The sequence below is a fragment of the Kryptolebias marmoratus genome, linkage group LG6 (assembly GCF_001649575.2).
Source record: "Kryptolebias marmoratus isolate JLee-2015 linkage group LG6, ASM164957v2, whole genome shotgun sequence".
Lineage (NCBI taxonomy): Eukaryota > Metazoa > Chordata > Actinopteri > Cyprinodontiformes > Rivulidae > Kryptolebias > Kryptolebias marmoratus.
This window is the reverse complement of record NC_051435.1, coordinates 7,508,586-7,534,593: the sequence shown is the minus strand read 5'-3', so window position 1 is coordinate 7,534,593 and position 26,008 is coordinate 7,508,586. Positions and strand designations below refer to the sequence as shown.

Below are 26,008 nucleotides of genomic sequence, written 5' to 3'. Positions count from 1 at the left end.
TGTGCCTGAATGACAGACTTCAGATCTGTCTCACAGAATGCAAACACGCTACTTACAGTCAAGTTTGTGCAAGGAAGATACAAGTTTGCATTTATTTATTTTTTTATTGCCAAGACATGAGATGTTGAAAAAGCAAAGCAAAAAGCTCCTGATTTCATGCACTTTTATCTTTTAGGTCTCTTCCTCCTCGCCTCATTTCTTAGTTTGAATCTGATCTCATGCAGAAGTTTTTTGTTTTATAATTTCTGAATAATAAATATCAGTGTCCCTGAGCTGTCTCCTTTACTGTCCTTTTTTTTCTTTAATACGAAATGTTTTATTTCTGGCTTTTAAAAAGATGTAAACTTCAATAAATTAACACTTGGACAAAAATAAATGTGTTTAGTAAGATAGAAATGTGAGGTGAAAGAAACCTGCAAAGGGGAGGCACAAAGAGAAAGAAACAAGGATGAGGCCGACCAGGTTGAAAGTCGATAAAGGAGAGAACAAAGACAAATGTGGAATATTTTAAGAAGACAGTGTGATCTGAGGCCAGAGATCAAGGAACAGAGAAAAAAGGGTGAAAAGAAAGTTATATATATCAAGGTGCCACCCAGGTTTCAGATATTTTAAATTAAAACACATCTTCGTGAGCAAACATGTGTTATCCTCAGAAGTGTGTGCAGTTTCACCTGTGACCACCTCGGAGCTGAGTGAGACGGAGAGCAGAAGCTTTGAGAGGAGAACCGGGGCCTCGGGGGGTTTCACCGCTGTCGCTTCATGCTTCAGAGACAGCTGATTGTTGTTCTTGGTTTGTTGATACTGTATTGATCCCTGAAGGAGAACAGCTTATGTCTCTCTCCCCCCTCCCACCTATCTACCCCCTGCACTCGAAGGTTGAGGTCAACAACAGAACAGCAGCAGCTTGTTAAAGATTCACCGACTTGTTCAAGGACACTCCAACGGGGTGGATGGTTGAACGAAATTATGTCCTAAAAACTTGTTTCAAGTGTTTTTTAACAGCTTTTTCTTTTCCAAAACTATTTTTTTGTTTGTTGTTTCTGAAAATGTCCTTGTAAATGGGACACCATGCACACAAAATTACCAAAAATGCTGTAATAACTAAGCCAGGCATGTACAGTATGTGGTGTGAAGCAACTGCAGAAGCTTACACATTGGGTAGGAACCGGAGACTGTCATACAAACTAAAGTAGGAGAGTTAAAATATGTTGGGAGTGATGGTAGGATGGAGCAAGAGATGGATCAATGAATTGGAGGCCTTGTCTGCAATAAAGAGGGCATTGTTTTCGTCTGCCGTGGTGAAGAAGGAGCTGAGTTGAAAGGTAAAGATCCTAATTTACCAGCCTGTCTACGTTCCAACCCGTACCTGTGATCATGACTGAAACAATGGGATTCTGGATACAAGCATCTGAAATGAGCTTCCTCCATAGGGTGGCAGGGTTGAGCCTTTGAAATCAGGTGAGGAGCTCCGTTATCCAGGGGGCGCTCGGAGTAGAGCTGCTGCTCCTTTGCATCAAAAGGAGTCAGCTGAGGTGGTTCAGGTTTCAGATTAGGATGGCACCTGGATGTCTCCTACCAATGGTCCCATTCATAGGAGACTGAACTCACTGAAGGGATTATGTCTTCTCTCTGGCCTGGGAAGGAGATGAAGAGTGTCGATAGAAAGACAATGTCAGGGTTTCCTTCCTGGACCTTTTGCCTCTGCAATCAAACCGTAGATAAGTGGCAGAAAATAGATGGATGATTTGAACTACAAACACAACAAAAAGGAAAAAAGACAAGACTGGCAAATTCAATAGCAAGAACAAAATCCTTTTTGTGGACTGACGGCGTAGTGTAGGACAGTGTTGACCGGGAGTCGTGTCAGTCCAAATGCATGGACATAATGGACAATTATGGATCCAGGATCCAGCGAGGGACAGCTGGGGGGAAACATTTTTCTCACAATTTTCAAAACATATCAGATTGAATTCTTCATACACAAGTATTGATCCTTTAAAACTATTCCCAAGTTATTTAAAATGTGTTTTTAAATGTATGTTGTAGCTGCTGGACAAAAGATTCAGATCAGTGTTCTTTAATTCATCACTCCCCAGCTCATAACCAGTACCAGTGAGTAAACCTGTCTCTCTGTAGCTGAAACCATTTGTCTCCATCCTGACCCAGTCATTGTTGCTGTTGTATGTAACATACTTTGATCCTACAGGTGATGAAAGCAAATTTAACCTCCACCTTGTTCAAGATTTTACAAGGCACTCTGACACATTTCACCCTTTTTCTTGTTGTTGTTCTTGTTTTTCTACAGTCCCTTTCCCAGGAATAAAGACGTACGTGGACCCTGACACCTATGAGGACCCCACACAGGCCGTCCACGAGTTCACTAAAGAAATCGACCCGTGCAGGATTCGTATCGAGAGGGTGATCGGCGCCGGTACGCGAATACCCCACACACTTCCACACACACTCATCCAGCTGGGTGTTACTAAATCACAATGTCTACGTGGGCTGAAGAGGGTCCTTTTACATTTACTGTGATAACAATAGTTTTAAATGTGCCTGTGAGATGATCCACTCTCTGTAGTGAAACCTTTCTGCTCTACTGTGAACACAAAAGACAATGACTTTCTTTCCATCTCCCAGAGTTTTGCAGTCATTTTCTCACTGCACAGTGTTAGAATATTGAAGCTTTAATAGGTTTGAAGAACAAAAGAAAAGTGTTATAATACATTCAAGGATTTTTTTTTTCACACGGTGACAGAAAAAATGTTATGAAGTTTAACTAATCAGAGAAGTTATGATGAAAATGAGAACTGCAACACTGCCCCCAGGTGGTCTGCTGGGATACCTGCTGGTGGTCTGGAGCTTGATGAAGAGACTCAGTTCTTGTGTTTGAGTATGAGATCAAGTTCAATTTATAGATTATTATTTTTTAGTTTTAAAGTTTTGTTGAAATGGGGATTAGGAAAAATAAAGGTTGTGTTTATGATAAGGTTTTAGAAAATTTTCTTAAATTCAGGGTAGTCTTCTGAAATGTTGGAACCATAACTGTGTTTTTCAATGTGTGTGTGTTTTCCAGGTGAATTTGGTGAGGTGTGCAGCGGTCGCTTGAGGACTCCAGGGAAAAAGGAGATCGCTGTGGCAATAAAAACGCTGAAAGGAGGATACGTCGAGCGTCAGAGGCGGGACTTCCTGCGCGAGGCTTCGATCATGGGCCAGTTCGACCACCCTAACATCATTAGGCTGGAGGGCGTGGTCACAAAAAGTAAGGCAACTCTTGGAAAAGATAAGTTGTTGTCCTTTTTGTTCATCTTTGCAACATTGTGAGTAGCTGCAGCCTGTACCAATAGAAAGATATCTTCCTAATGCCATACTGATACATGCAGGTTAAACTATAAAGCACTATTACTGTTTAAATGTGAGTGCTAAATAAGAAAATATCATTCAGTAATAAGAAATCTGAGTGTTGTACTTTCATTCACTGAATTATTTATCATCTCCGAGCAACTGAGCTGTTAGTTTGCCTTGCAGACCTCAGAGTGGACTGGACCATCTTTTATTATATTTCTCTTTTACTTATGAGTCCATTTCCAGAGAATAACTAAATTACGAACTTAAAGATTGAACTCGGATAAAATGGTTTATCTGGCAAATAAATGTTCATCTGAAGCATTTAAAGCTGCCAAACGCAGCGTTCTACAGTCTGACAGACACGTCTGCATCCCTGATTGTTTAGGTAAACACCTGTAAAGTCCCCATAATGCATCAGAAGCCTCTTTTTTTATTAATAAGTGTTGAATATTTCAACTTGACCTCATTTATAAACATGGTGTCCTCATTTAGTTTTGCTTTTTGTGTGTCTGTGTGTGCATTTGAGGGGCCAGCACGGTTGATTGTGTAAATTTGAACTCAGTTTTTTTTTTTTTGTTTTTATTTCAGAATGTATTCTATTCTTTAAAAATGTGTTGGAGATAAAGAAAAAGTGAAAGGAGCTGTGTGGACTTGTTAATGAGCTGTGTTTTACAGGGCATGCCAAGCGCAACATATGGTTGTATTTACAGGGGGTGTATAAACTGAGACATCACTGTGAATATAAATGTGTCCTCAGAAGACTGTCCAGCCCTCCTTGAATGCAGATAAAGGACAATCTTCAGCTCTGACCCTGCTGATAAAGACTCTGGTGATAAGGGCTTTAAAAGGCCATTACTGCTGTTATTGAATTAAAGCTGCTAATTACTGATAATATGCACCGAAAGATTTATTGGTTTTGTTGTTTTAGCTATTATCTTGAAAATGTTTGAGCAAAAAAAAAAGGATGGCATGCAGTTCTGATGGTAAAAGTTCACACTTTGAATCTCTGTGGGCTGTATTTTAAGATTTTAATGATTATGAACTCTGTTTTGCCTCTTTCTCTTGAGCTTTGTTGAATTATTATTTTTTTGGTTTGTTTGTTTGTTTATTTTTGGGCAAAGTAACGTATTAGAACCAAATACACCATTAAAGTACAACCATAGGCGCTTTGAAGTACAAATCAACTGTACTGTTATTAAGGAGTCCTTTATTATTTTTTATTCATTAGGTTTTGTACAGTTCATCTGCCGTGTAAAATGGAAGTTTCCCATAACTATCTATCCAATACACAAACACACAATACACTATCTGCACATCAAATCAAATCATGCAATCAAAAGCCTTTTGTGTTTGGCAGTCGGGTATCTCACTGCATTTATTCTGGGTAAACTCCCCCTGCCTGCCTGCCTGTCTGCCTGGATTGTCTTTTCTTCTTTCTTTATCACTTCCTCCATCTGTTGTTGTTCTGCAGAGACTAATTATGGAGACTATTGTGCTGTGACTGACTGCCATACCTGCTCGGAAATAACAGGTGACACATTAGATCCTGGTAAACAGGTGCGTTTGTTTTTGTTCTGGCGCCACGCTGCAAACTATATATTGTTTCTAGACCTTGCTAATTAGTTCGGGAAAGACAAGCTTGATCGAATAATTTACTTTCTGTCCCGGATGGATCTGTGTGGGGGGGGCAGGCATCAAGAAATCTTGAGGATGTCGGGACTTCATTTTGCAGATTAAAATCAAAGAATCATCTCTTTTGGTCTGAAACAAGCCGTGGTTTAATCCAGAACAGGGTTCTTTTATCCATTGTTTAAATATTGTACATCGGTTCTGAAAAAGCTGGGACGTAAAATGTCACTGAAAACAGAATGCTTTCATTTGCAAATCTCATAAACCCATACTTTATTCACAATGGAACATAGCAACCTTATCAAATGTTAAAGCTGAGAAATTGTACCATTTTTAGAGGAAGCAAATGGTTATTTAGAGTTTTATGGCAGCAACACGTCCCAAAAAAGTTGTTCCAGGTCCACGTTTCCCTGTGTGAAGCATCTCATCTTCTTCTAACATCAGTCTGTAAACATCTGGACCTGAGGAGAGCAGCTGCTGGAGGTTTTGGAGGGAATGTTGTCCCATTCTTGTCTGGTGTAGGATTCTTGTTAATCAACAATCAATGTAGTCCATTTTAAAAAAGCTTTGGTCCAGAGAAGATGGCAGCATTTCTGCATGGTGTTCACATCTGGCTTCTTCTTTGCCTGATAGAGCTTTAACCTGTAGTGTGTCTCCACAGTTTTTCATTGAAGAACAGTAATCTGAAATTGTACCACTATTTTTAGACACAGGTTTTGCAGACTGGTGAACCTCTGCCCATCTTTACTTCTGTTGAATCAGCTTCTCTAAAATGCTGTTTTTATCCCCAGTCCTCTTACTGACCTGCTGCCAATTACCCTAATTATTTACAAAATTCTCCTCCAGCTGTTTCTTATTTGTACCACTTATTTTTACATCTTATGTTGCCTCTGTCCCATCTATTTTAGATGTGTTACTGTACATCTAAAAATCATTCCAAATGATCTTATTTTAAACCAACTTCTTAGTTTAAACATTTGATGTTTACAATGTTGTGAATGAAATATGAATTTATGAGTTTTGCAAATAATTGGATTGTTTTAATTTATACTTCACACAGCATCCCAACTTTTTCATAATTTGTGATGTACATTTTCTTCTATGTTGATTTATTTTTTTTAGCTGTCTTTCTTTAGAAAAAAGAAAAGAAAGAAAAACTACATTTTAAGCTGTTTGCCTCCCTGACATAAAACAGATTTTAAGGGATTACCTCATTATACAAAATGTACACATGCCCATTCACAGCATGGACCGAGTCCTTTCCAGTGAAAACAGTCACACACTGAGCCGCCAGCATGGATTGGATAAAGCAGTAAGGGATGCATCTCTGCCAGTCTGTTGGAACAATAAAATCTTGTTGTTCAAGAGCCCATGTTTGCACCATCTGCTTTTTCATAATTATGTGCTGTTTTGGACATGTTTCCTATTAAAAGGCTTAAAAAGGAGGCTTTGAGTTAGCCAAAGATGGTTTGAGTAAGTTAATCTGTTCCATTACATCCTCAGTTTTCATCATCGGCTGCCTACTAAAAGGCGAAGGCGGATAATAATGTGTTTTTCTCCTGTCTGTGTGAGTGTTTGTGTGACTGTCTGTTGCCAAAATATCTCATGAACCATTGGACAAATTTCAATGAAACTTACAGAAGGTAATTCATGGATGTACAGCTACAAAATATAGACTTTTGGAGTTATCCCGATTAAAGATGGCTGCCACAGCCAACTAAAAAAGTGGCTATAACTTTAGTTTTTTCAGAAATTGACCTATAATTTGGTGTGGTAGTAGCTGTTTGTTGAACCCAAACGGCTTCAATTCCACTTAATTTTCTTCAGGTCCATGCACTGGAAAAGCCTTTAAGCATTTCTCTGTCTTTCCAGATGGATATTCCAGTTTTAAGAGGTGAACAAAAATGGCTTGAGTTGGGAGTGTGTGATCCAGCCCAGTTCAAGAAACGCTTTCATTTCTTCTTCCTGCAGTTCGGCTGGCAGCTTACCAGTGAACAGGCCTGGACAGTTGCCTTGTAGCAGCGAAGCAGTCAATCAGTGGCACCACAGGGGTCCTCTGCACAAAAACAAAAACATTCAGACGGAGAAACTGGTTTTGCACTTGTTAGAGCCAACTTTTTTTTCTTCTTTAAACACAAACTGAATGTTGATCAGGTCCCATATGGCTGGTTGAGTGTTTTAAAATGGAAAAATTGCATGAGCCTGGCCTCTTCACTTGATGTATCAATCAACCATCATTTGTCTGTGTATCTCTGCAGCCCTCTATACTTTTCTCTGACTTAAATTGGCAACTGTGCTAAACACACAAACACACATTCTCACTGCTGGATTTCTTAATCTCAGTATTTTGCAGTTTATTTGTTTGCGTACACCAGATGTGTCATCTACATAAATACAGTTTTTGTATTAACTCAAGGATTGTTTAGATTTGTTTTAGGTGAAACTGTGTTATTTCTGGTTTATATTGTTAATCTTATACCAAGTTCTTCTCTCTTGCTTCCACTTTTTACCCTGGAGCAGCCTTACTGGATATCAGAGGAAATTTGTTTTGTCAATCAAATGGTCTTGAAGGAATAAGAGGTGTGTGTGTGTTTGTCTCGTGTGTTTGCAGGCAGACCTGTGATGATCGTGGTGGAGTACATGGAAAATGGATCGCTGGACTCGTTCCTGAGAGTGAGTGTTTAAGCAAACACAGAACTCCAGTATGATAATGTGTCCTCATGAGTATGGCCTCAGTCATAAATAATGTTTAGCTCCCTGACATGTCTTTGTGCTCAGATCATTGTAACACTTTACATCCAGATAAAAATCACCCTCAGTTACTTTGGTGACATACGACTTGTGTGAGTTATGGAATATATTAGCCGTAGCACATTGTCTTGTCATTTTAGTGCCACCATAACTCTGAACTAACGATTTTCTCACAATATATTTTGTATTTTATGCTTTCCTGCGAGTGTCTGTCCTTTGTTTCCTTCTTGTTCACTGTGTTCGTCGTACTTTCCTCTCTGTCTCTTAGGTTGGTGTAGTTTCTTCGTAATCTAGAACATTTAAGACTTATTTAAAGAGTGACTGGACTTTAATATTATTATTTTCTTGGCTTTGTGTTTTTAAGATGTTTTGCTTCTACAAGGAGCTTGCAGTTCCTACCCTCCTGAGGATCGTTAGTGTCCAATGAAAGATGCATAAAGATGCAAACTGGAGTGACACTGACTGGGAATTAGATTCATAACAGCTGAGTCTGGGCCTGAAGAGTGTGTCTGTTATGTTTTTCCTAACAGCTTCTTTTCTGTCTGTTTCTTTTTCTCTGTATCTCATTCGTCGTGGCAGCAACATGATGGTCACTTCACAGTCATCCAGCTGGTTGGCATGCTCCGTGGCATTGCCTCGGGCATGAAGTATCTGTCAGACATGGGTTACGTTCACCGGGACCTGGCAGCTCGTAACATCCTGGTCAACAGCAATCTGGTGTGCAAAGTGTCAGACTTCGGCCTGTCACGAGTGCTGGAGGACGACCCGGAGGCTGCTTACACCACAACGGTACACCCAACACCCCCAAAACCAAAAGAACGAGCAGCTGTTACTGATGTTTTTATAGCGGTAGCAGCTGTGTCTAACACCTAATAAATGTTGTTTTTAATTGGTTTTCAATTAAATGCAATTTCAGAAAAAGTACAATTGAGAACATAAAGATATTATATTATATTATATTATATTATATTATATTATATTATATTATATTATATTATATTATATTATATCTTCCCATTTCATCTTGTGAGATGTTTCCTTCATTTTTAGCAGCAGTTGTTTTGTCTCTGAAGAAAAACAAATTAATGCTTCTGCTGAAAATAAAGTGTTTCGTATGTCTGCAGTAACCTTCATTTCCTGGCTTGTTTGGTGTAAAGGAAATTATGTATGTTTCCTTTAAACCTTCTGCTCCAAAGGGCGATGGTTGAACTCCACAGAGACGAGTTATAGGGTGACAGGATTAAATGACAGGATGAAATGGCATGGAACAAACAAAATATTCAATCTGTATATAAAGATCTGTTTATTTTATGGAAAACCAACAACAAGGTGAAGCTCAGAAACGACATAACCCTTTAGTTTTGGTGCAGGATTGAATTTGTTTTATTAAAATTGACAAAAATATATCATTTTTTTCCAGTCAGAGCTGTATTAAACACCAACAGGGGGTGTCGTGGTGGCGTGATCACATAAGCTTCTGTGTCCGTTCATGAGCAGCTGCCTGATTTGTGTCTTATATGCTTTGTGTCTGATAAGGGTGGTAAGATCCCCATCCGATGGACTGCTCCCGAAGCCATCGCCTACAGGAAGTTCTCCTCAGCCAGCGACGCGTGGAGCTACGGCATAGTCATGTGGGAGGTCATGTCTTACGGGGAACGGCCTTACTGGGAGATGTCCAATCAGGATGTAAGTGTTGTTGTATTCATTTTACAGAAGAATGAACCACACAGACAGAGATGGGAACAAGTTTATTAGAGATAAGAACTTTGTCTTTCAAAGTTGCATTAGTATTTTGACTGTTGTTGAGAATACTTTAGATTCTCAACATCAGGTTTGATGAATCTTAACTGGGAAAAATGTAGCAATGAGTGATTTTTCATGACCAAATCAACTGTTTAATTTTTGTGTTATTTGCTAAAAGTACAGAATGTTCCTGAGATGTGTTCGTCTCAAACAGAAGCTAAATTTGCCCAAGATTTTAATGTTCTCCATATGAAAGTTGCTGCCCTTTACCCTTAGCTCTGCGACTGGTAACTCACATCAAAAGCCTGCTTCTAAGAGGAAGGAGGCTAAGAACAGAATTACTACCAAAAGAGTAAAAAAAGATGAGTAAGAGAAAATGAAGGTGCAGCAGAGGTCAGGGATTCAGAGGACTTCAGAGGGTCCAGTCGAAGAGGAGTTTAAAGCCGGGGATCAGTGTGGCTGAGCGACCCGCTGATCCCAGCTGCGGTCAGGGATTGGAGGGACCACTGTGGAAGCAGATCCATCCCTCTCTCCGCTGAGTGTGAAAGCTCCACGGTAATCCCTTCAACCCCGTACGCACAGACGCGTACACATCCATACACGCACACACTTTCACCGAGGCCTCGGGGTTTGGGAGGGATTTGTGCTGTTTGGGAATTGCTTAGAAGTGCTTTCCAAGGCGAAAGGCCAGCCAAGCCACAGAACCAGCCTTCGCCCATCTCATTGTGGTCAGCCACTTAGCACCGCTGCACGCAAACACATATGCAGATACGCCAGTGGCCTGTAGAGGAGTGAAGGGAAGTCACAGGAAGGTTACGGTACACCATGGTCTGATGTAATAAAGGGATTTATTGTGGAATTTACATATGGAAACAGACTGATAACACAACGATAAATGTGGTGACTTTGTATCAAAACACATTAAACAAACTTTTGCTTGTCACTTTTTAATGTGCATGGCAGCAAGTTAACTTCCAATCTGAATCACCTTATAATTACTTATTCAGACTGAAACCTTTGCTATGAATGGTAAATAATTACTTAGAAGTTTTCCTCTCAGTAACATTTTATTTGAGCATAACAGTGAGCAACGAGCTTGCTTGAGAAATCATCTGTGAGTGCTGAATGACTTTAGTGAAATCTATTGAATGAATTGTTAAAGTTAAACCAAACAAAACAAAAGTTTAAGTTATCAAAACAGCATCTAGAAGCTAAAATAAAGTCAAAAATAGAGCCCGTATGCTGAAGCAGATTTCAGAGAACAATGTTTCTGAAAGAACAGATGAGGTCTCAATGTATTTCTATGTGCTACATTTTTGTAAATAAAGTTAAACAATTTTGAAAATATTTTAAAAATCACTATTTTCATGTCAGTCAAATATTTTAATGTAGGAATGGTAAAAGCCCAAAGTATGTGGAAGTGGACTGATTGCAAAAAAATGTACAGAAGAAACTAAACAGGAAACCAATCCTGTGAATGTTGAATCAGCGTTCACACTATTAAGATTTTAATCAACTTTGCCCAGTGTGGGTCTTTAAAAGTGTAAAAAGGAGGAAAATTCAACATAAGAACTGTATTTGTGAAACTACAAATGAATTAGTTACGGTCAGATTGTCATTTCACAACAAGAAGCAAGTTCTGAGTTAGAGAGGTTTAAATTAGAGGTATTTAAGCACAATAAACACTTGTGGTTAAGTGTTTTGTTACTTAAGAAATAGACATTTAATGTAAATCTGTAGTTCCTTCATGTAAATATGTAAAATGCTGAAGACCTGCTGCTGTTGCAAAGCCCAAGAAGCTAAACAGAAATCTTTTTTCTTTAAAGCCTCTAAATTTTCAAAGAACTGTTTTTTTATATTCTCTTCATCACATCCAATTATTTCTGCAGGTGATTCTGTCCATTGAGGAGGGCTACCGGCTGCCTGCCCCGATGGGCTGCCCCGTGGCCCTGCACCAACTCATGCTGCACTGTTGGCAGAAGGAGAGGAACCATCGGCCAAAATTCACAGATATCGTTACCTTCTTGGATAAATTAATCCGTAACCCAGGCAGCCTGCTGCCACTGGTAGAGGATCTCCAGAGGTACAGTAGTGAAGGGTTTCTGTTCAAAGGGAAGAAACTGTATTTGTTAAGTATTTCTGGAAGTATATTCATCTCAGAGCAGAACTTGGATTTTTTTGTTTGTTTGTTTCAAGTTCTTAGTTGTTTTGAAAAATATAAGTATATTTGGATTAAATTAAATTCAGTTCTTTATTTTTTTCTTTAATCAGTCTTCAAGAATCCCCGGGGGAGGAGATGGACTACCCGATGTTCATCTCTGTTGGCGACTGGCTGGATTCCATCAAAATGAGTCAGTACAAGAGCAATTTCATGGCGGCGGGCTTCGACACGCTGGATTCTGTGGCGAGGATGAGTATTGAGTGAGTCAAGCTGTTTAACATAATCATTACTTAACGACAGGAAACTTAACAGAAGCTTGAAAGCTCGCAGTGATTGGAGGGGTACCCTGAATCTGTTCGGCCTGTGTTGACAGCTAGAGGTGAGATATACAGTGGTTATAAACCGCAGCCGAAGGGGAAAGGGCGATAATGTTGTTGCCAATACCTGTGTGTATGCATTTGTCTGTTGTATCAGCAAAACATCTGATGACCCACTGAACAAATATTAAAGAAACTGTAAGAGAATAATCACAGGGTGTACGACAACTTTTAAAGCTAAGCTGCCACAGCCACTGACCTTTGCAAACAAGTATGGCTATAATTCACTTGACTTTACAGATGTTGAGCTCAAATTTGTTGTGTTTGTAGCTGAGTCATTTACATCACATACTCTGAGAGCTAACGCAGCTCATGAGATCCCATGTGCATAATGTCATTTACAAAGTTTGACTAAAATGGCTAAATGTCTGTCCCTCCTCAACGTAGGATGACCTTAGTGTAAAACTCTGGCATGAAAGGCAACAGGCCGGTAATTTAACCAGTAATTAAAGTGTTTTTTTTGTATTTTTCTGCACTTGTGTTTCCCCTCTCGGCCTAGAGATGTGAGGCGTATTGGCGTGGAGTTGATCGGCCACCAGAGGCGGATCGTCAGCAGCGTACAGACCCTTCAGTTTCAGCTTTTGCACGAACAGGAGAAGGGTTTCCATGTATGAGGGCTCCCCTGAACACAGCCTGGGATGGACAGGTAGGCGGAGCAGGAGGAAGTGAAGTCTAAGCCCGTATGAGGACGAGTCTACAGCCCTGTGCCTGAGTCTGAAGCCCTCACGCAGGAGGTCATTGGACACATTACTCCAGCAGACTTCTTCCTGGTCACACAATCTTCCCTTCAGACTCTTTTTCTACTGAACAGCCCTTACACCGTATGCCTGGTTCTACCAGACTCCTACAGCCTGATAGACTCTACAGACTGGCCCGGGCCCTCACTTAAGGGAATGTAATGCCTTGTTGCAACAGCGGCCCTTTGTGTGTGGAGCAACAATATCTAGAAGTGTAGATTTGAAAATGTAATCTACTGAATCTTTTGGACTTTTTTTCTTTCCTCGCTCATGTAGCTGCTAACGGGTGTGCAATCTTTCAGTTTTGTCCTTTGAAAATACAACCCTAAATATTTTTCATTTTAGAGTTTGATCATTTATTCTAAAGGTTTATTTGGATTGCTTTATAGTTATTAACTGCTCTCCAGAAGAAGAAAAAAAAATCTGCTACATTAATACTTGAAGAAAGAAACGAGAAGCAAGTTATGAAGATGTATTGAATGTTTAAAAGTGTATAGACGATTAATAGGAGTTATTATAATCTAATATAAATATATGTGCAGTCCTGTTTGTGAAAGCCCTAGTAAATTTGGAAATTCTTTGAATATTTTATTTATTTAAAGTTTTTATCAAAAGCAGCAATACAGAATTATGCAGTCACCTCAGTATCTCAGCTAGAGATGAAGAATTGTAAAATGGGTCGGATGCTCAGCTTTCAGAACTTTATCTGTCGCTTTCAAAAAAAAATAAGAAAAAGAAACAAAATCACCATAAGAGTGTGACAGTTTTTAGTCAGTCATTTCCACACTGTTGTGAGACCAACTTTGTTTTTCATGTATTTTATTTTTGATTGTGAATGTTAAACATTGCCTGAAAAACACGCCACCATCTCCACTCTTAATATATGAATGTTCACAGATTTTTTACTTCTAAATCGATGTTTTACATTAACTGGAGACTTAACGAGGACGTCAGCGGTTCTTCCTGCCACATCATTTCATACAAGTACACACGAGTACACACAGGTACACAGACCCACAAACTGCAGACAGCTGGTCGGGTTTCTGAGTCAGAGGACACTAGTACACAAACTGTCTGATGGATTTAGTCTGTGCATATATTGTGGTCATGTGAAGATTGTGGCATTTGTGGCAGTATTGGAAAACCAGTGTAGATAAGCGTAGTCTGAAATAATCTGATCTGCAGGACGTGTCATGGTGTCAGGTGTATGCCAGAGCTGGATCTGCTTCATTCAGTGCTGCAAGGGTTGGAGAGAACAGCCGAAGCTGAGAGTGTATTAAGACAGAAGTGGTCTTGTAGAGTATCTTGAAAAGTCTTCATACCCGTTGAACTTTTCCACATTTCCTCACATCACAACCATAAACTTCAAAGAACTTTACTGGGATTTTATGTGACAGACTAACACAAAATAGCACATAAGTGTGAATCTGAAGGAGAACGTGTGGTTTACAATTTATTTTTACAAAAATCTGAAAAGTGTGCCATGCATTTGTGTTCGGACCCTTTGACTCAGTACTTTGGAGAACCACCTTTCACTGCAGTTACATGTCTTTTGGGTATGTCTCTACCAGCTTTGAGCATCTAATTTCTGCCCATTCTTCCTCAGATGCTCTCCCTTTGCAGTCAGACTGAATGGAGAGCAGCTGTGAGCAGCAATTTTAAAGTCTTGCCACAGATTCTCACTTGGATTTAAGTCTGAACTTTGGCTCATTTTAACACATGAAGATGTTTTGATGTAAACCATCTCATTGTAGCTCTGGTTGGATGTTTCAGGTCGTTGTCCTGCTGGAAGAGAACTTTCGTCTCAGTCCTCTAACAGGTTGTATTTAGCTCCCTCCATTTTCCCATCGACTCTGACCAGCTTCTCTGTCCCTGCTGAAGAAAATCATCCCCACAGCATGATGCTGCCACCACCATGTTTCAGTGTGTGGACAATGTGTTTAGGGTAATGTGTAGAGTTAGTTTTCCATAACATGTAGTAGCATTTAGGCCAACAAGTTCAGTTTTGGTTCCATGCTTCCACCTGTTTGTTGTCTCTCCTGCATGACTCGTGGCAAACTTCAGGACGACTTCTGGCTTTTTCTTCTTCTTCTTTTTTTTTTGCCAGACCAGATTTGTGGCTCACGACTAATAGTTGTCCTGTGGACAGATCCTGAACTGTGGATCTCTGCAGCTCCTCCGGAGTTACCACAGGCTTCTCTTTGCCCGGCCTGTCAGTTTAGGTGGACAGCCATGTTTTGGTAGGTTTGCAGTTGTGTCAAACTCTTTCCACTTTCAGATGGTTAACTGACCAGAGCTCATTGAGAGGTTCAAAGGTTAGGAAGTTGTTTTAAAACCTAACCCTGCTTTAAACATCTTAACAACTTTACCTGGCTGTTGTGTGGTTGTGACGTGACAAAATGAAGCTTTCAAGGGGTGTGCATATTTTTTCGAGGCATTGTAGATTTATCATATCAAGAAAAGAGAGGGAACCAACACAAACGGCGCCATCATGACTCATCACGTGTCGTTTTAGCATCAGCAGAAACAGAAATACCTGCAAACACACACACACACACAAACACACACTGAATGCCTTACAGTCTGTTAGCCATGCAAGACGAACAACTTTATAGTAGTCCACGAGTTTCAGTGCAGTCACAGGACCTAGCCATTTGTTTGACTCGTATGAGAGTGACCACCTGCGTACACCCGTTGTTTTTATAACTCACTGATTAATATCAACTGGACCTGGAGATCTGTGCCTTCCGGTCACAGCGCAGTCATGCAACCAGGCCTGCAGGAGTGCGGAAAGGTATACGCACACACATTACAGATCGATTTGCACACACATGCTCTCACAGTTCCCACCCCTCTACAGAATCCTGAGATGATCAGATGCTGTTTGTTTAGCATGTTCTACTGCTGAGCAATGTTAGAACGTTCTTTTGTACAAAGTACAAGTATACCTATAATTCTTGTATTTTATTTTTCTATGATTTCCAAAGAGATGTCGTAGATCTTGCACACTGTAAGAGGAAGTTACAGCGAATATTTATTTGCAAATAAAGATGAACAGTTCTGGTGGTTGACTGCTCATGCAATTTTGTCGTCATTATTTTATGTAAAAAAGAAAAAAAAAAAAAAGACAATCCAACAAAGAAAAGAAATGTCTTTCTGGTTTTAAGATGTTTTCACGCCTGTAGCGTTAGTAGATTTATTTTAATGAAACTCTTAGAAAATGTAACTTTTTTTGGACTCCAGTTAACTTTTGTAGTCAACCCAATTCAAGATGGCCGCCACAGCCAACTGACCGTAGGAAACAAAAGGTTTTCAATGTTAAAATGTTAAAGAAAACGATCTAATGGAAGTAAACGTGTGGTAAACAAATCTAATTTTGACTCATTTAAATCTTAAAACTCAATTCCAATGTTTTGATTTGTCTGTTGTAGAAATTATTGTCAGATCTGACAAACTTTTATCACTGTTTAACCTGAAAACTGAATTATAAACTCCTCCATTTTACAGATGAGCAATAGGTGGCGCTGTTGGACCATTCACTAGGTTCAAAACATCGTGTGAGAAGATCTGCACTCATAAAGAGAATTTAAGAATATTTTAATTTTCTTTATAATGCTACAGTCTGTCTGCTGGAGCTACCGATCTCACCTTTACATATTTTATAATTATGCTTACTGTTGCAGGGTTCAGATATGTTGCTGTATAAACGTTTGGTAATCAGACCTCTGAACGGATCCCACTGGGTGGATTTGTACTTTTTCAACAAATGAGTCAAAGCATATTGTGAAGCTTAAAACGGACTTCAAGTGGCTCCGCATGTGAGGAAAGCAGAGGTTGTGAAAGATAAGCTGCTTCTGTGAACTACAATGTTTCTTCAACAGAACCAAAGCAAAAAGGAAGCCCTCTAGAGTGTTAGAGTGTAATAAATCAAATACATCAGGATGGGGCGTCTGTACGGCTTCGTATGAGCAGGTCAATGGGTGGTTCACTGGACTTAATTCGCTCTAATAGGATTACCTGTCCCAAGCTGGGATGGCCGGGCGGCACCTCATCTATTCACAGCATGCACTGTGAAGCGCTGTTTTACCATTAATGTTTGGTTTTATTAGAATCTGGGAATGTGTCACATTTTATTATCAGTAATCAGACCATCTATGGGGTAATGTTCTGAAAACTTCAACTGGGTGAAATGGGGCTTCTGGATAAACTATCAGGCTGGCTCGGCCTGAAGAAGAAAGAAGTCAACATTTTGTGTTTGGGACTGGATAACAGCGGCAAAACTACCATCATCAACCAGCTCAAGCCATCAAATGTAAGTTTTATGACACTGAGCGCCGACAAACAAATACTTTGAGGATTAACAGTGGCTGTTGTTGGCGAAACTAGTGACGGTGGCCATTAAGTTTGCAGTCCTGCTGTAAATCATTCCTAATGCCATTACAATATTTGTTGGCAAGCATGCTGCAAAAGGGGCCTGGCAACATCTTTATTTCACTGCAATCGTTCGTTTTCAGCATCCAAATCATTTAGGTCCATTGTCAGAAGAGTGGAAACATGTTAGTCAGGTAAAGCCCTTATTATACTCTTCTCTTCCTTCCTTTTTGACATACTTTGGCCATTACGTGTCTGGTTTCTGTGTGTTTGCATGTGTGTGTGGTGGTGCATGCAGACACAGGCACAAGAAATAGTCCCAACCATTGGCTTCAACATTGAGAAGTTCAAGAGTTCCAGGTAAAGTTAATTCATTTAACACAAAATTGAAGATAGTTATTAATAATAAACTTTTTTTCCTTGGTTTCTTTGTTATTTTGCAGCCTGTCATTCACCGTCTTTGACATGTCTGGTCAGAGCAGATACAGGAGCCTCTGGGAGCATTACTACAAGTAGGAGACAGAAACGCCACACGCCTATTAACTGTGAGGTTTTAAGGATCGTTATTAATTATGTTTATTTGCAGGGAGAGCCATGCAATCATATTTGTCATCGACAGCAGCGACAAACTGAGGATGGTTGTTGCTAAAGAAGAGCTTGATACTCTTCTCAACCATGAAGGTAAAAAAAAGCGTGATTCTTCCTGGTACAAACTCACTGATTACTATAATATACGATTAGAAAGCTTGTATGAAATGGACTTTAAATGAAAATCTCATGCGTGAAAGGTGGCGGGCAAGCTTCAGTGCTGTTAAAGTTTCTGTCTCTTTATTACATTCTTGTCCCCATTGTTTCCTTCTTCTCAGATATCCAAGACAGAAAGATGCCAGTGTTATTCTTTGCTAACAAGATGGACCTGCGGGACGCACTGTCTTCCGTCAAGGTCTCCCAGAAGTTGTGCTTGGAGAACATCAAAGACAAACCCTGGCACATCTGGTAATGAATCCATCACATCTGGGTTCGCCTTGATGAAGCACTTCAATGCAGGCAACAGTAAAACTAAACTGGAGTCGAGCTCTTCAAGGAAGTCCATTCAAACAGAACCAAGTGACTCCGAACATCTGAGTTTCTTCCTGGAGTCTGAAACGGAGTCGGCTTTACTGATTTTTCCGTGTCTCGCAGGTTAAACATTAGAGAGGCAACACAGTTATTCCAATCTCTGGCTCTTGTCCATACGGATGTTTTCCTCCCCGTTTACTCATTAGACAGATGGAAACCTGACAGATTAGGAGCTCGACAGCTTTAAACAGTCGGGGGGGGTCATCAGAAAATGAATGTCGTGCTAACGTTAAGCTGTTTGCTGGATGTTGTTTTTTCAGCGCCAGCAACGCCATCAAAGGAGAAGGTCTCCAGGAAGGGCTGGACTGGCTGCAAGGTAACGTGTCTGAGCACATTTAACGTTACAAATCATACAGGAAGGAGAAAGAAAATCAGGTGGCACTGGTCTGTATCTTGTAACTGTTTAACCGACTCTGTGTTTTGTTTTTCATCCCCACAGACCAAATTGCACAGTAAGTACCACGATGCTGAATCATGTCAGCATGTGAAGTGATGGTGGGGGCAGATTTAAATAGTTAGAGCATCCTTAAACTCACCTGTGACTGAAACTTCAGAGCTAAATCTTAGCTAAATTAGACTTTTCTGAAACATATATTACAAGATTTAGTTTTTTCTAGTTTGGTGTTGTCTGAATTGTTTCCACCCAATAATACTTTCTTTATCAAACACTCACCAGATTATACATAAGAACAAGCAGAATTGGCTATAAAAAAAGTATATTTTCTCCTTTTTCTCTCTGCCAGATCGTATCAAAACAATGAACAAGTGAAGGCGTGACGGATATGGAGACTCCAGCTTTCAAGTATTCATCACTTTTGATGCTGTAGGCCTTAAGTTTTAATGTCAAATAGCCTAGCACCTCTTTTCTGTGCTATTAAACCTCTGTTTAAAAAAAAGAAAAGACAGAGGAGCTCAATTTACGAAGGACAGCTGTGTAAAATAAATACTTTAGGCACTCCCAGATGAACATTCCTCTTTTTACAAACACAAACTGTGAATGCTGTCCAAATAAATATTTGCACATTTTCACTTGTTTCTGTATATAGTAACATTTAAACACTTTGTGTGGCTGTTTTTGTTTTGTTTTTATTCTATGGAAATGTTTTATTTGATCCACTGAACACCTTTTAAAAAGGTATCAATGCTGCTTTTTGAGCTGATTTGAAATTAATAAAAGCTTATTTACCGAATGAATGCAGTGTCTTTTAAAAGATTAGTCATAAAGCAACGTGAGCAACAAAACAATGATCCCCAATATATAATCAAAGAAATATTAGAAATAGAAACTGTCAGTTTATTAAATTATGCAAATTCTGTAACAAGGGTATTTACACAAACAGAATAAATATTAAATACGGTTTATAAAAGTTAACATCCAGAACCAGATTGCAAAATGTTCATAAAAAGTCTGTATAAATAACAATACTGTTTTAAACACTTAAATATTTCAGCTTCATGTTAAAGTCTGTTTTTACCTCTTCTTTCTGCTCTAAATACGGCAGTAAAGTCACATCCAACACCTTCATAGATCAGGTTTCAGCGGTTAACCTCTTCATTATTGACACCGTTTACTCCCTCCTCTTCCTCAGCTCCACATTTTGCCACTTTCCATCGGCGTACTTCCTATTTGAGGAACATGTGGAGGAACATGGTGTGGAAGTGAACGTTGGAGTCCAGGAGGACGGATAGCGTCTGGAAAGTCTCCCTGTTCTCAAAGTGGTTTCCTGGAAAAAGATGAAGGTGTTACAGACTTTTTAAAATGCTTTACCACTGTCTGGGGTTTATCTGCAGAGTTCTGAAATTAATGCACACACAAGAAACACTTTGGGAAACAGAAAAGCTCCCTGATGTGTTTAAAAACTGCGATTAGGAACAGACACTGTTGGGCTTTTAAAGAACACAAACAAAATGTTTGGAGCTCTAAAATTAATTTAGTACAAACATGTTTAGCTTCTTTGGTGAATTTATGTGAGTAAAGTGGTAGGACAGTCTGCAATCAATGCTTCCCATTGTGCTTTTACTGATCCTCTCACTACACCCTGTTATCTAATACCGGTGCTTAGAACCCTCTGATTTATTCATACAAATAAATGCATGTAAATGAGGCCTTCTGGTTGTACTACTGGATATTAGCATGGGTGCAGCAAAAACAAGAAGGTTGGATCCAGTCGGAGACGAATCAAGGTCTGCTGCAGGTGGCACATCTGATGCAAAAACACATTCACACGAGCCCACAGAGTGCTTTCATTAGATAATGAGTAATAGGAGTTAAACGTCATGGGTGTGAGCCATCACAAACAGCAGAGGCTTTCAAAACAAGCTGCTCCACATCATCAATCATTTCTCAACTACCTCTCTAACCATGTCTATAAATACACAGCACCACCACAGGAAATCATTTCTTTAGTTTTTCACCTTCCTTAATGAAATGTTTGACTAAATCTTCTGTTTTTAAATGACTCCATTTAAGAGTTTATCTTCTGCATCTTAGATTTTATTTATTTTTTTATCTTATCCAACAGCGATACAAGATACTGCTGCGAGGAGTAAAGTTCCGTTGCTGATTCATTTTTTCCAGACAAGCTTCAGGAGTTTAGAAGTTACTTAAAAACTATAGAGTATATAATTTACTTCCAATAAATATACCCAAAGTCACCTGCTAAGAAAGACTCAAAGAACTCCCTGGTGATTTCTGCAAACTTGTTCTCCAGCTGCTGGATGAAGCTGAGCTTTTCAGGCGCTGAGCTGAACAACCTGCAGATCTGCTGAACCAGCTTCACCGCCCAGCTCATGGGATAGCCGTCCCGCTCGCACACCTGAAGGGGGGCAAAAATACAAAACACAAGATGGAGAAAACATATAGATTCTTTTACAGCACAGGTTTAGTTGTACAGTTTGTTTTGTTCCCCTTTGTTGGCCATGTGTGAAGTGTAAATTTATTTAGCTGGATATGTGCATATTCAAACTCACACTCTGTGACTGCCTGACTTGAGTCTCTCGTAAAAAGAAGAAAAGAAGTTAAAGTAATTTCAATCGTTTTAGCTCCTGGTTAAATAAAGTTTTAACTTAATCAGTTTCCACAATAAACCAAATTCAGCACCACGGACAGCACACGGCTCTTTGGGTCTTTTGTGCAAAAAGTCTTAATAATTAGAATAAAACATGTCGCTGACCATAAACGACATTTAAAATGAAGTGAATTTACCTCTGGCTTCTCAAATGAGGGTAAAATAAGTAGTCTCACCAGTATGATATAGATGATGAGTCTTGAGACCTCGGTGAGACGCCCATTCACGGCCTTGTTGGCCAGAATGGTGTAGCAGAGGCTGCTGCCACACAGAACCAAAAGACGAGCCACATTTTCCACGTGCCATGGTTGAGGAATGACTGGAGATGAACAAGACAGAGCCACTGTGAGCTGTTTAGCTTTAAAATAAAAGGCATTCATTGAAACTAAGAGCACTTCATTTAGCTGATAGATTGCAACAACAGTAATAAAAACATCCAAACTGTAAGACATTTCAGCAGATGGGATTCTGTGAATCTAGCATTGGTCTCTCTGACGATGTGTGACATAAAACCATTTACAGAGCCCCGATATTAAAAAAAAAATTACCAATTAGCTCCTCCAAGATTGCCAGCATTGAGTCTGTGGTCCAGCCTTTGACTTCTAGTTTGCCAAAGAGCGTGAGGATGCCTTTGGCCAGGTTCCACAGAGAACTGTGTGGCAGAACCGTCTCGACCAGATTCTGCCAGCCAAGGAAACCTGCACAGGAGAAACGCCTGAATCCATTACAGGCCATATTACTTTATCCTTTGATTAAAAAAAAAGATTTGAATACTGAGGAAGCCAAACTGCACAACTCTAGCACTATAGACAGGTCATTTGTGTCTCTCGTTGCTATAAAGATGCAGAATATTTAGCTACTTGTTGTTATTTAAGCAAACATCTTTACATTGTATGTTTAGCTCATATGATAACATCTTAAAACCCTTTTTTGAACGTCCTGAAAGCAGCCCAACAGACATGTCCTGAAAATATCAATGCCACCTGCCCTTTTTTCAGTAATTACTCTATGAAAGTTCTTTCACCTTCAGGCAGCAGAGGTCCATACAGGATGAGCAGGAGGTGAGCCTGACTGACTATGGGCCAGGGCTTGAGGAGCTGCACAAGCCAGAACTGACAATCTGGCTGGTTCCGCCACGGGTCCAAAAGCACCTGACGGCAGAAGAGGCGAAGCTGCATCTCCTGGTACTCCTTCGCGCCTGAGGACAAACATATTTACACATTTTCTCAGTCTCTTAAGACTCAACTGAGTTTGCAAATGAAAGGCCTGGAGTCTCAAAGACGCAGCCAAATGTTCTTTACTTTTACTCCATTCCGGTGTGCTGCAATTAGCTTTATTTTCTCTTTCATGCTTCAGATTTCAAACCACATTTTCTTCATCGACGATGTGACATATAAGCTCTCAACTCGACACTGGCTTTAACAGGAAGGGTGAAGTCCTTTGTGATCATTTACTCTAAATTAATCATTTCTTAGCTACAATCCCAAATATAGATCCAAACAGGCACCTGGTTTTGTTTTGAGTACTGCCTCGGCCTTCTGCATCAGGTTTGTGAGCTCGCACAAGAAGTTGAACACTCTCTGACACTCCAGCTCATCCCAGCCTGCGATCAGAGTCTGTGAAGCAATGAATCAGACACCCCTTCATGTGTTCATGTCTTCATTTACTGAACTGCTGAAACATTTTCCACGCTACAGTTCAGAATAAAATAGTAAAAAAGACAAATCAGCCTAATAAGATTCAATCTAGAGATCTTATAATTAATGCTATTTTTACAACACACTTGTACGTTTTGATGGGCTGTAAGAACAGGAGTGTTTGTCATGATGAGACGCAGCTGCAGCCTTAATGAGGCCCTCACCTCCAGGAAGATGCCGAGTCTGGAGAAACCAATGCAGCTTGATGCAGGGCATTGCTCCAACATGAAGCAGGGAATCTGTCACAAAACAACATGAATTTGATTTTCACTTTTCTGTTTTTGGATTAATCGGTACGTTAATGCCACTTGTTGCTTTTCAACATCAGAAACTACACACGTTCTGTGTTCCCCTATCCTAATTAAAATAAAGACACAAAACATCAAAACAATGACAACATTCTGCTCTGTCCTGTGCCTTCCTTACCTTGGAAAACTTGCTGAAAATGAACTTTAACCTTTCCTTTGTGGGGAGCAGCAGGGTACACCTCTTGAACAACAAACCTGAGACAACAGACACAAAAGCATGTTCAAAAATTAAAAAGCTAGCGACAAATTAAAAAGGGCTGAAGAGCACAGAAGGTGTAATCATAAGCAAAAAGGGCAAAACAAAAGAATAAACAGGCTGGGGTACCCAGGTGTCTGTAGTGCTCAACAGTGGATCTTTGTTCAAGACATGTGGAGGAGTGAAAGGACTGGATGATAGTTTTATTCTTCCAGGCCAGAGAGGAGATGTAGTCCACAACATGACTGGTGATTTCCTTTGACACCATGCTGAATACGCTGATGTCCAACACTGAAAAACACACAGACAGGCCCAGATTCATCAGAGGATTTAGCTCGTCCACATTTAAATGAGAGCTTATGCATGCATTTAGAGGAAAACCCACACATACGTACGTAAATTACTGTCAGGACAAAAAGCATCTAATAAGTCCAGAGCGGTTTGTAAGGAAAATCTTTTTTTTTTCCTTCTTTATTTAAGAAGTAAAAAATAACGGATTCATACATGTCATCGTGAACGTGATTCCTCTATGATACTCTGAGATGATGTTCATGCAGTTTTAAAGCGCGTCTCTGTTCGTCTGTAAAGACTTGCAACATTTTTCTCTGTCACTGTCTCTTTATTTCACATATCAAACTCCGCTCCTCGGGGGGCCGATCTCCTGCATGTTTCAGATGTATTCCTGCTTTAAAACACCTGCTTTAAATGGACGACTTGTTGCCATGCTCCTGGAGAACGTGATGATTTGGTGAGGAGGTGATTAAACCATTTGAATCAGGTGTGTTGGAGTAGAAAAACCTAGAACTTCCTGGAGTTTGACACCCCTGCTGATGTGTTTGTGGTGGACGGTCATATTTAGAACTGTGAGCTACATGAACTGCGACAGTCATTTTCTTCCCACAGCAACGTAATACGGATTGCTCAATGCTGCGCTGAGGGTTCCCTTGCTAATATTTGCTCACGTTTCATTATTTCAAGGAACTCTGGGAAACCCTGCTGACGTCATATTGGAGGAATTTTTCTTTTTTGTCAATGTGTTTTCAAGAGCCGCTTCATTGAAGATTAGGATCAAATTCAACAGGAATAAATCCCCTGTTTTCTTCCAGTGAACCCTCAAACAGGTAAGCTAATATCTTACTTACACACTTCAGTTTGTTTCATTTCTGTTTCATTTTGTTGTTTTTAATAATTTCTCTTATTTGGGTGTGGAAATAAAACTGAAACTTCCATAGTGTTTTATTTATTTTCATGGATATGTTGAATGAAAGAAAGTTATGAGCAAAAATATAAAAAAGGTCTATTGTTTCATCTATTAATTGCAGCAATAATGAGTTTGATTACCTGAACAAATAAACCCATAATTTCCTTAATACTTAGATAATCACATGATTTTGGTGTTATTTTAAAGAGTTTATAATGTTATTTTTATGGGTTTTAATGTTATTTTTTTATTTACTGTCAGATCTGATATTGGTGTGGGATAAAAACTTTTATCCACATCCCTGCATAAAAGATGACAAAAATAAATGTCATATCTAAAGTACTATAGAGGCAAATATAATGCTAAATGATTTTTCCTGGTTAACCAGGACCCACCGGACAGCCGGTCCAGGATCATGTGGAACACCTCAGCGGGGAGCCTGTTGAAGAAGCCCCGGCCGGAAGTGCGCTGGCTGCGGGTCATGATGGTTCTGACGGGCCGGGGCCGCTGGGGAGTTTTCTTCAAGCGCTGGGATTTACCGGTCCAGGAGTCCCTGACCATTGTCATCGCTGGTTAATTGGGATGGCTGTATTTAAAAGTGGAAAAAATAAGTAAATTCGAGTATAAATGAGCGAAACAGAAACATGAACTAGGAGCTGCTGGGGGTCCCAACCAGCTAATTGTGCAGCTAGCTGAACTAAACACTAAACTCTTGTTTAAATAAATTTAAGAAAAAAAGTAATTCAGCATTGAGCTTTATGTAGCCACTTTATTTAAGCCTTCATTAATGAAATACAGGTCTGACATTCAACAGTATCTTACCTTTATTGGTTAAAATGTTAACAGAGAGAGAGGAAATGCTAACGAGGCCAGCTGAGGGCTAAGCTAGCTGTTGTCGTCACCAAACAGCGGCGCCAAAATGTCTGACTTTCAACTTTCCGGCAAAACGGAGAAAAAATACAATATTTAGAGAACTCATTTCCGCCTCTCTAAAGAACTTAATGTCTCATATTTAAACTTGACACATCAAGATGCTATAAATTAGAATTATGAGATTATGACTTTGTATCTCAAAAATGAGTTAAAAAAAATATGACTTAGCTTATCAGAATTATGAGATATCATCTCATAATTAGATAATTGTGACAGTATTTCATAATTATGACGTAGTTAGTATTCAGCATCGAAAAAATTTGTCTTAGTGTTTAAAAATATGACTTTGCATATAAGATATCTCATAATTATGATATGCTAAGTCAAATATATATATATATATATATATATATATATAGATAGATAGAT

General features: G+C 39.5%; 3 protein-coding genes across 6 annotated transcripts in view; 2 read left to right on the top strand and 1 right to left on the bottom strand.

Moving 5' to 3' along the window:
• The window catches only part of epha6 (eph receptor A6), a 153,811-nt gene extending 137,996 nt beyond the window's left edge, over nucleotides 1-15,815 (top strand). For both annotated transcript variants that reach the window (XM_025007567.2, XM_017423868.3), the window contains 8 exons: nucleotides 2,306-2,431; nucleotides 3,077-3,262; nucleotides 7,589-7,650; nucleotides 8,308-8,517; nucleotides 9,265-9,414; nucleotides 11,361-11,554; nucleotides 11,743-11,892; nucleotides 12,509-15,815. In XM_025007567.2, the coding sequence (XP_024863335.1) occupies nucleotides 2,306-2,431; nucleotides 3,077-3,262; nucleotides 7,589-7,650; nucleotides 8,308-8,517; nucleotides 9,265-9,414; nucleotides 11,361-11,554; nucleotides 11,743-11,892; nucleotides 12,509-12,623 (1,193 nt within the window). In that variant the 3' untranslated portion in view covers nucleotides 12,624-15,815. The remainder of the gene's footprint in view (nucleotides 1-2,305; nucleotides 2,432-3,076; nucleotides 3,263-7,588; nucleotides 7,651-8,307; nucleotides 8,518-9,264; nucleotides 9,415-11,360; nucleotides 11,555-11,742; nucleotides 11,893-12,508) is intronic.
• A 964-nt stretch (nucleotides 15,816-16,779) lies between these two features.
• LOC108240418 (ADP-ribosylation factor-like protein 6) lies at nucleotides 16,780-19,430 on the top strand. 2 transcript variants are annotated; one of them, XM_017423870.2, is made up of 9 exons: nucleotides 16,780-17,058; nucleotides 17,261-17,311; nucleotides 17,416-17,477; nucleotides 17,561-17,629; nucleotides 17,704-17,798; nucleotides 17,984-18,113; nucleotides 18,497-18,552; nucleotides 18,676-18,688; nucleotides 18,980-19,430. In XM_017423870.2, the coding sequence occupies exons 1-9, from the start codon at nucleotides 16,936-16,938 to the stop codon at nucleotides 19,011-19,013; spliced, it is 633 nt and encodes a 210-aa protein (XP_017279359.1). In that variant the 5' UTR covers nucleotides 16,780-16,935; the 3' UTR covers nucleotides 19,014-19,430. The 2 variants fall into 2 exon arrangements, with proteins under 2 accessions (XP_017279359.1, XP_017279360.1); XM_017423871.2 differs by lacking the exon at nucleotides 17,261-17,311.
• A 120-nt stretch (nucleotides 19,431-19,550) lies between these two features.
• On the bottom strand, nucleotides 19,551-25,902 carry LOC108240405 (F-box only protein 47). 2 transcript variants are annotated; one of them, XM_017423844.3, is made up of 11 exons: nucleotides 25,529-25,902; nucleotides 25,102-25,292; nucleotides 23,635-23,796; nucleotides 23,428-23,504; nucleotides 23,166-23,240; nucleotides 22,812-22,920; nucleotides 22,329-22,502; nucleotides 21,853-22,002; nucleotides 21,481-21,623; nucleotides 20,893-21,052; nucleotides 19,551-19,960 (listed from the first exon to the last, which is right to left on the bottom strand). In XM_017423844.3, exons 2-11 carry the CDS (start codon nucleotides 25,271-25,273, stop codon nucleotides 19,860-19,862), a joined length of 1,323 nt encoding a protein of 440 aa, XP_017279333.1. In that variant the 5' UTR covers nucleotides 25,274-25,292; nucleotides 25,529-25,902; the 3' UTR covers nucleotides 19,551-19,859. The 2 variants fall into 2 exon arrangements, with proteins under 2 accessions (XP_017279333.1, XP_024863336.1); XM_025007568.2 differs by lacking the exon at nucleotides 25,529-25,902 and having other exon boundaries at nucleotides 19,552-19,960; nucleotides 25,102-25,517.
• Between the last annotated feature and the right edge of the window lie 106 nt (nucleotides 25,903-26,008).

What these genes read in the sequence shown, in the direction of transcription:
- LOC108240418 (XM_017423870.2), top strand. Translation starts at nt 16,936, where the DNA reads ATGGGGCTTCTGGATAAACTATCAGGCTGGCTCGGCCTGAAGAAGAAA. An exon ending in ACCAGCTCAAGCCATCAAAT is followed by an intron (nt 17,059 to 17,260) that starts GTAAGTTTTATG and finishes GTTCGTTTTCAG; the next exon opens with CATCCAAATCATTTAGGTCC. An exon ending in GAGAAGTTCAAGAGTTCCAG is followed by an intron (nt 17,478 to 17,560) that starts GTAAAGTTAATT and finishes GTTATTTTGCAG; the next exon opens with CCTGTCATTCACCGTCTTTG.
- LOC108240405 (XM_017423844.3), bottom strand. Translation starts at nt 25,273, where the DNA reads ATGACAATGGTCAGGGACTCCTGGACCGGTAAATCCCAGCGCTTGAAG. An exon ending in GATCCTGGACCGGCTGTCCG is followed by an intron (nt 23,797 to 25,101) that starts GTGGGTCCTGGT and finishes TGTGTTTTTCAG; the next exon opens with TGTTGGACATCAGCGTATTC. An exon ending in TTTTCAGCAAGTTTTCCAAG is followed by an intron (nt 23,241 to 23,427) that starts GTAAGGAAGGCA and finishes GTTTTGTGACAG; the next exon opens with ATTCCCTGCTTCATGTTGGA.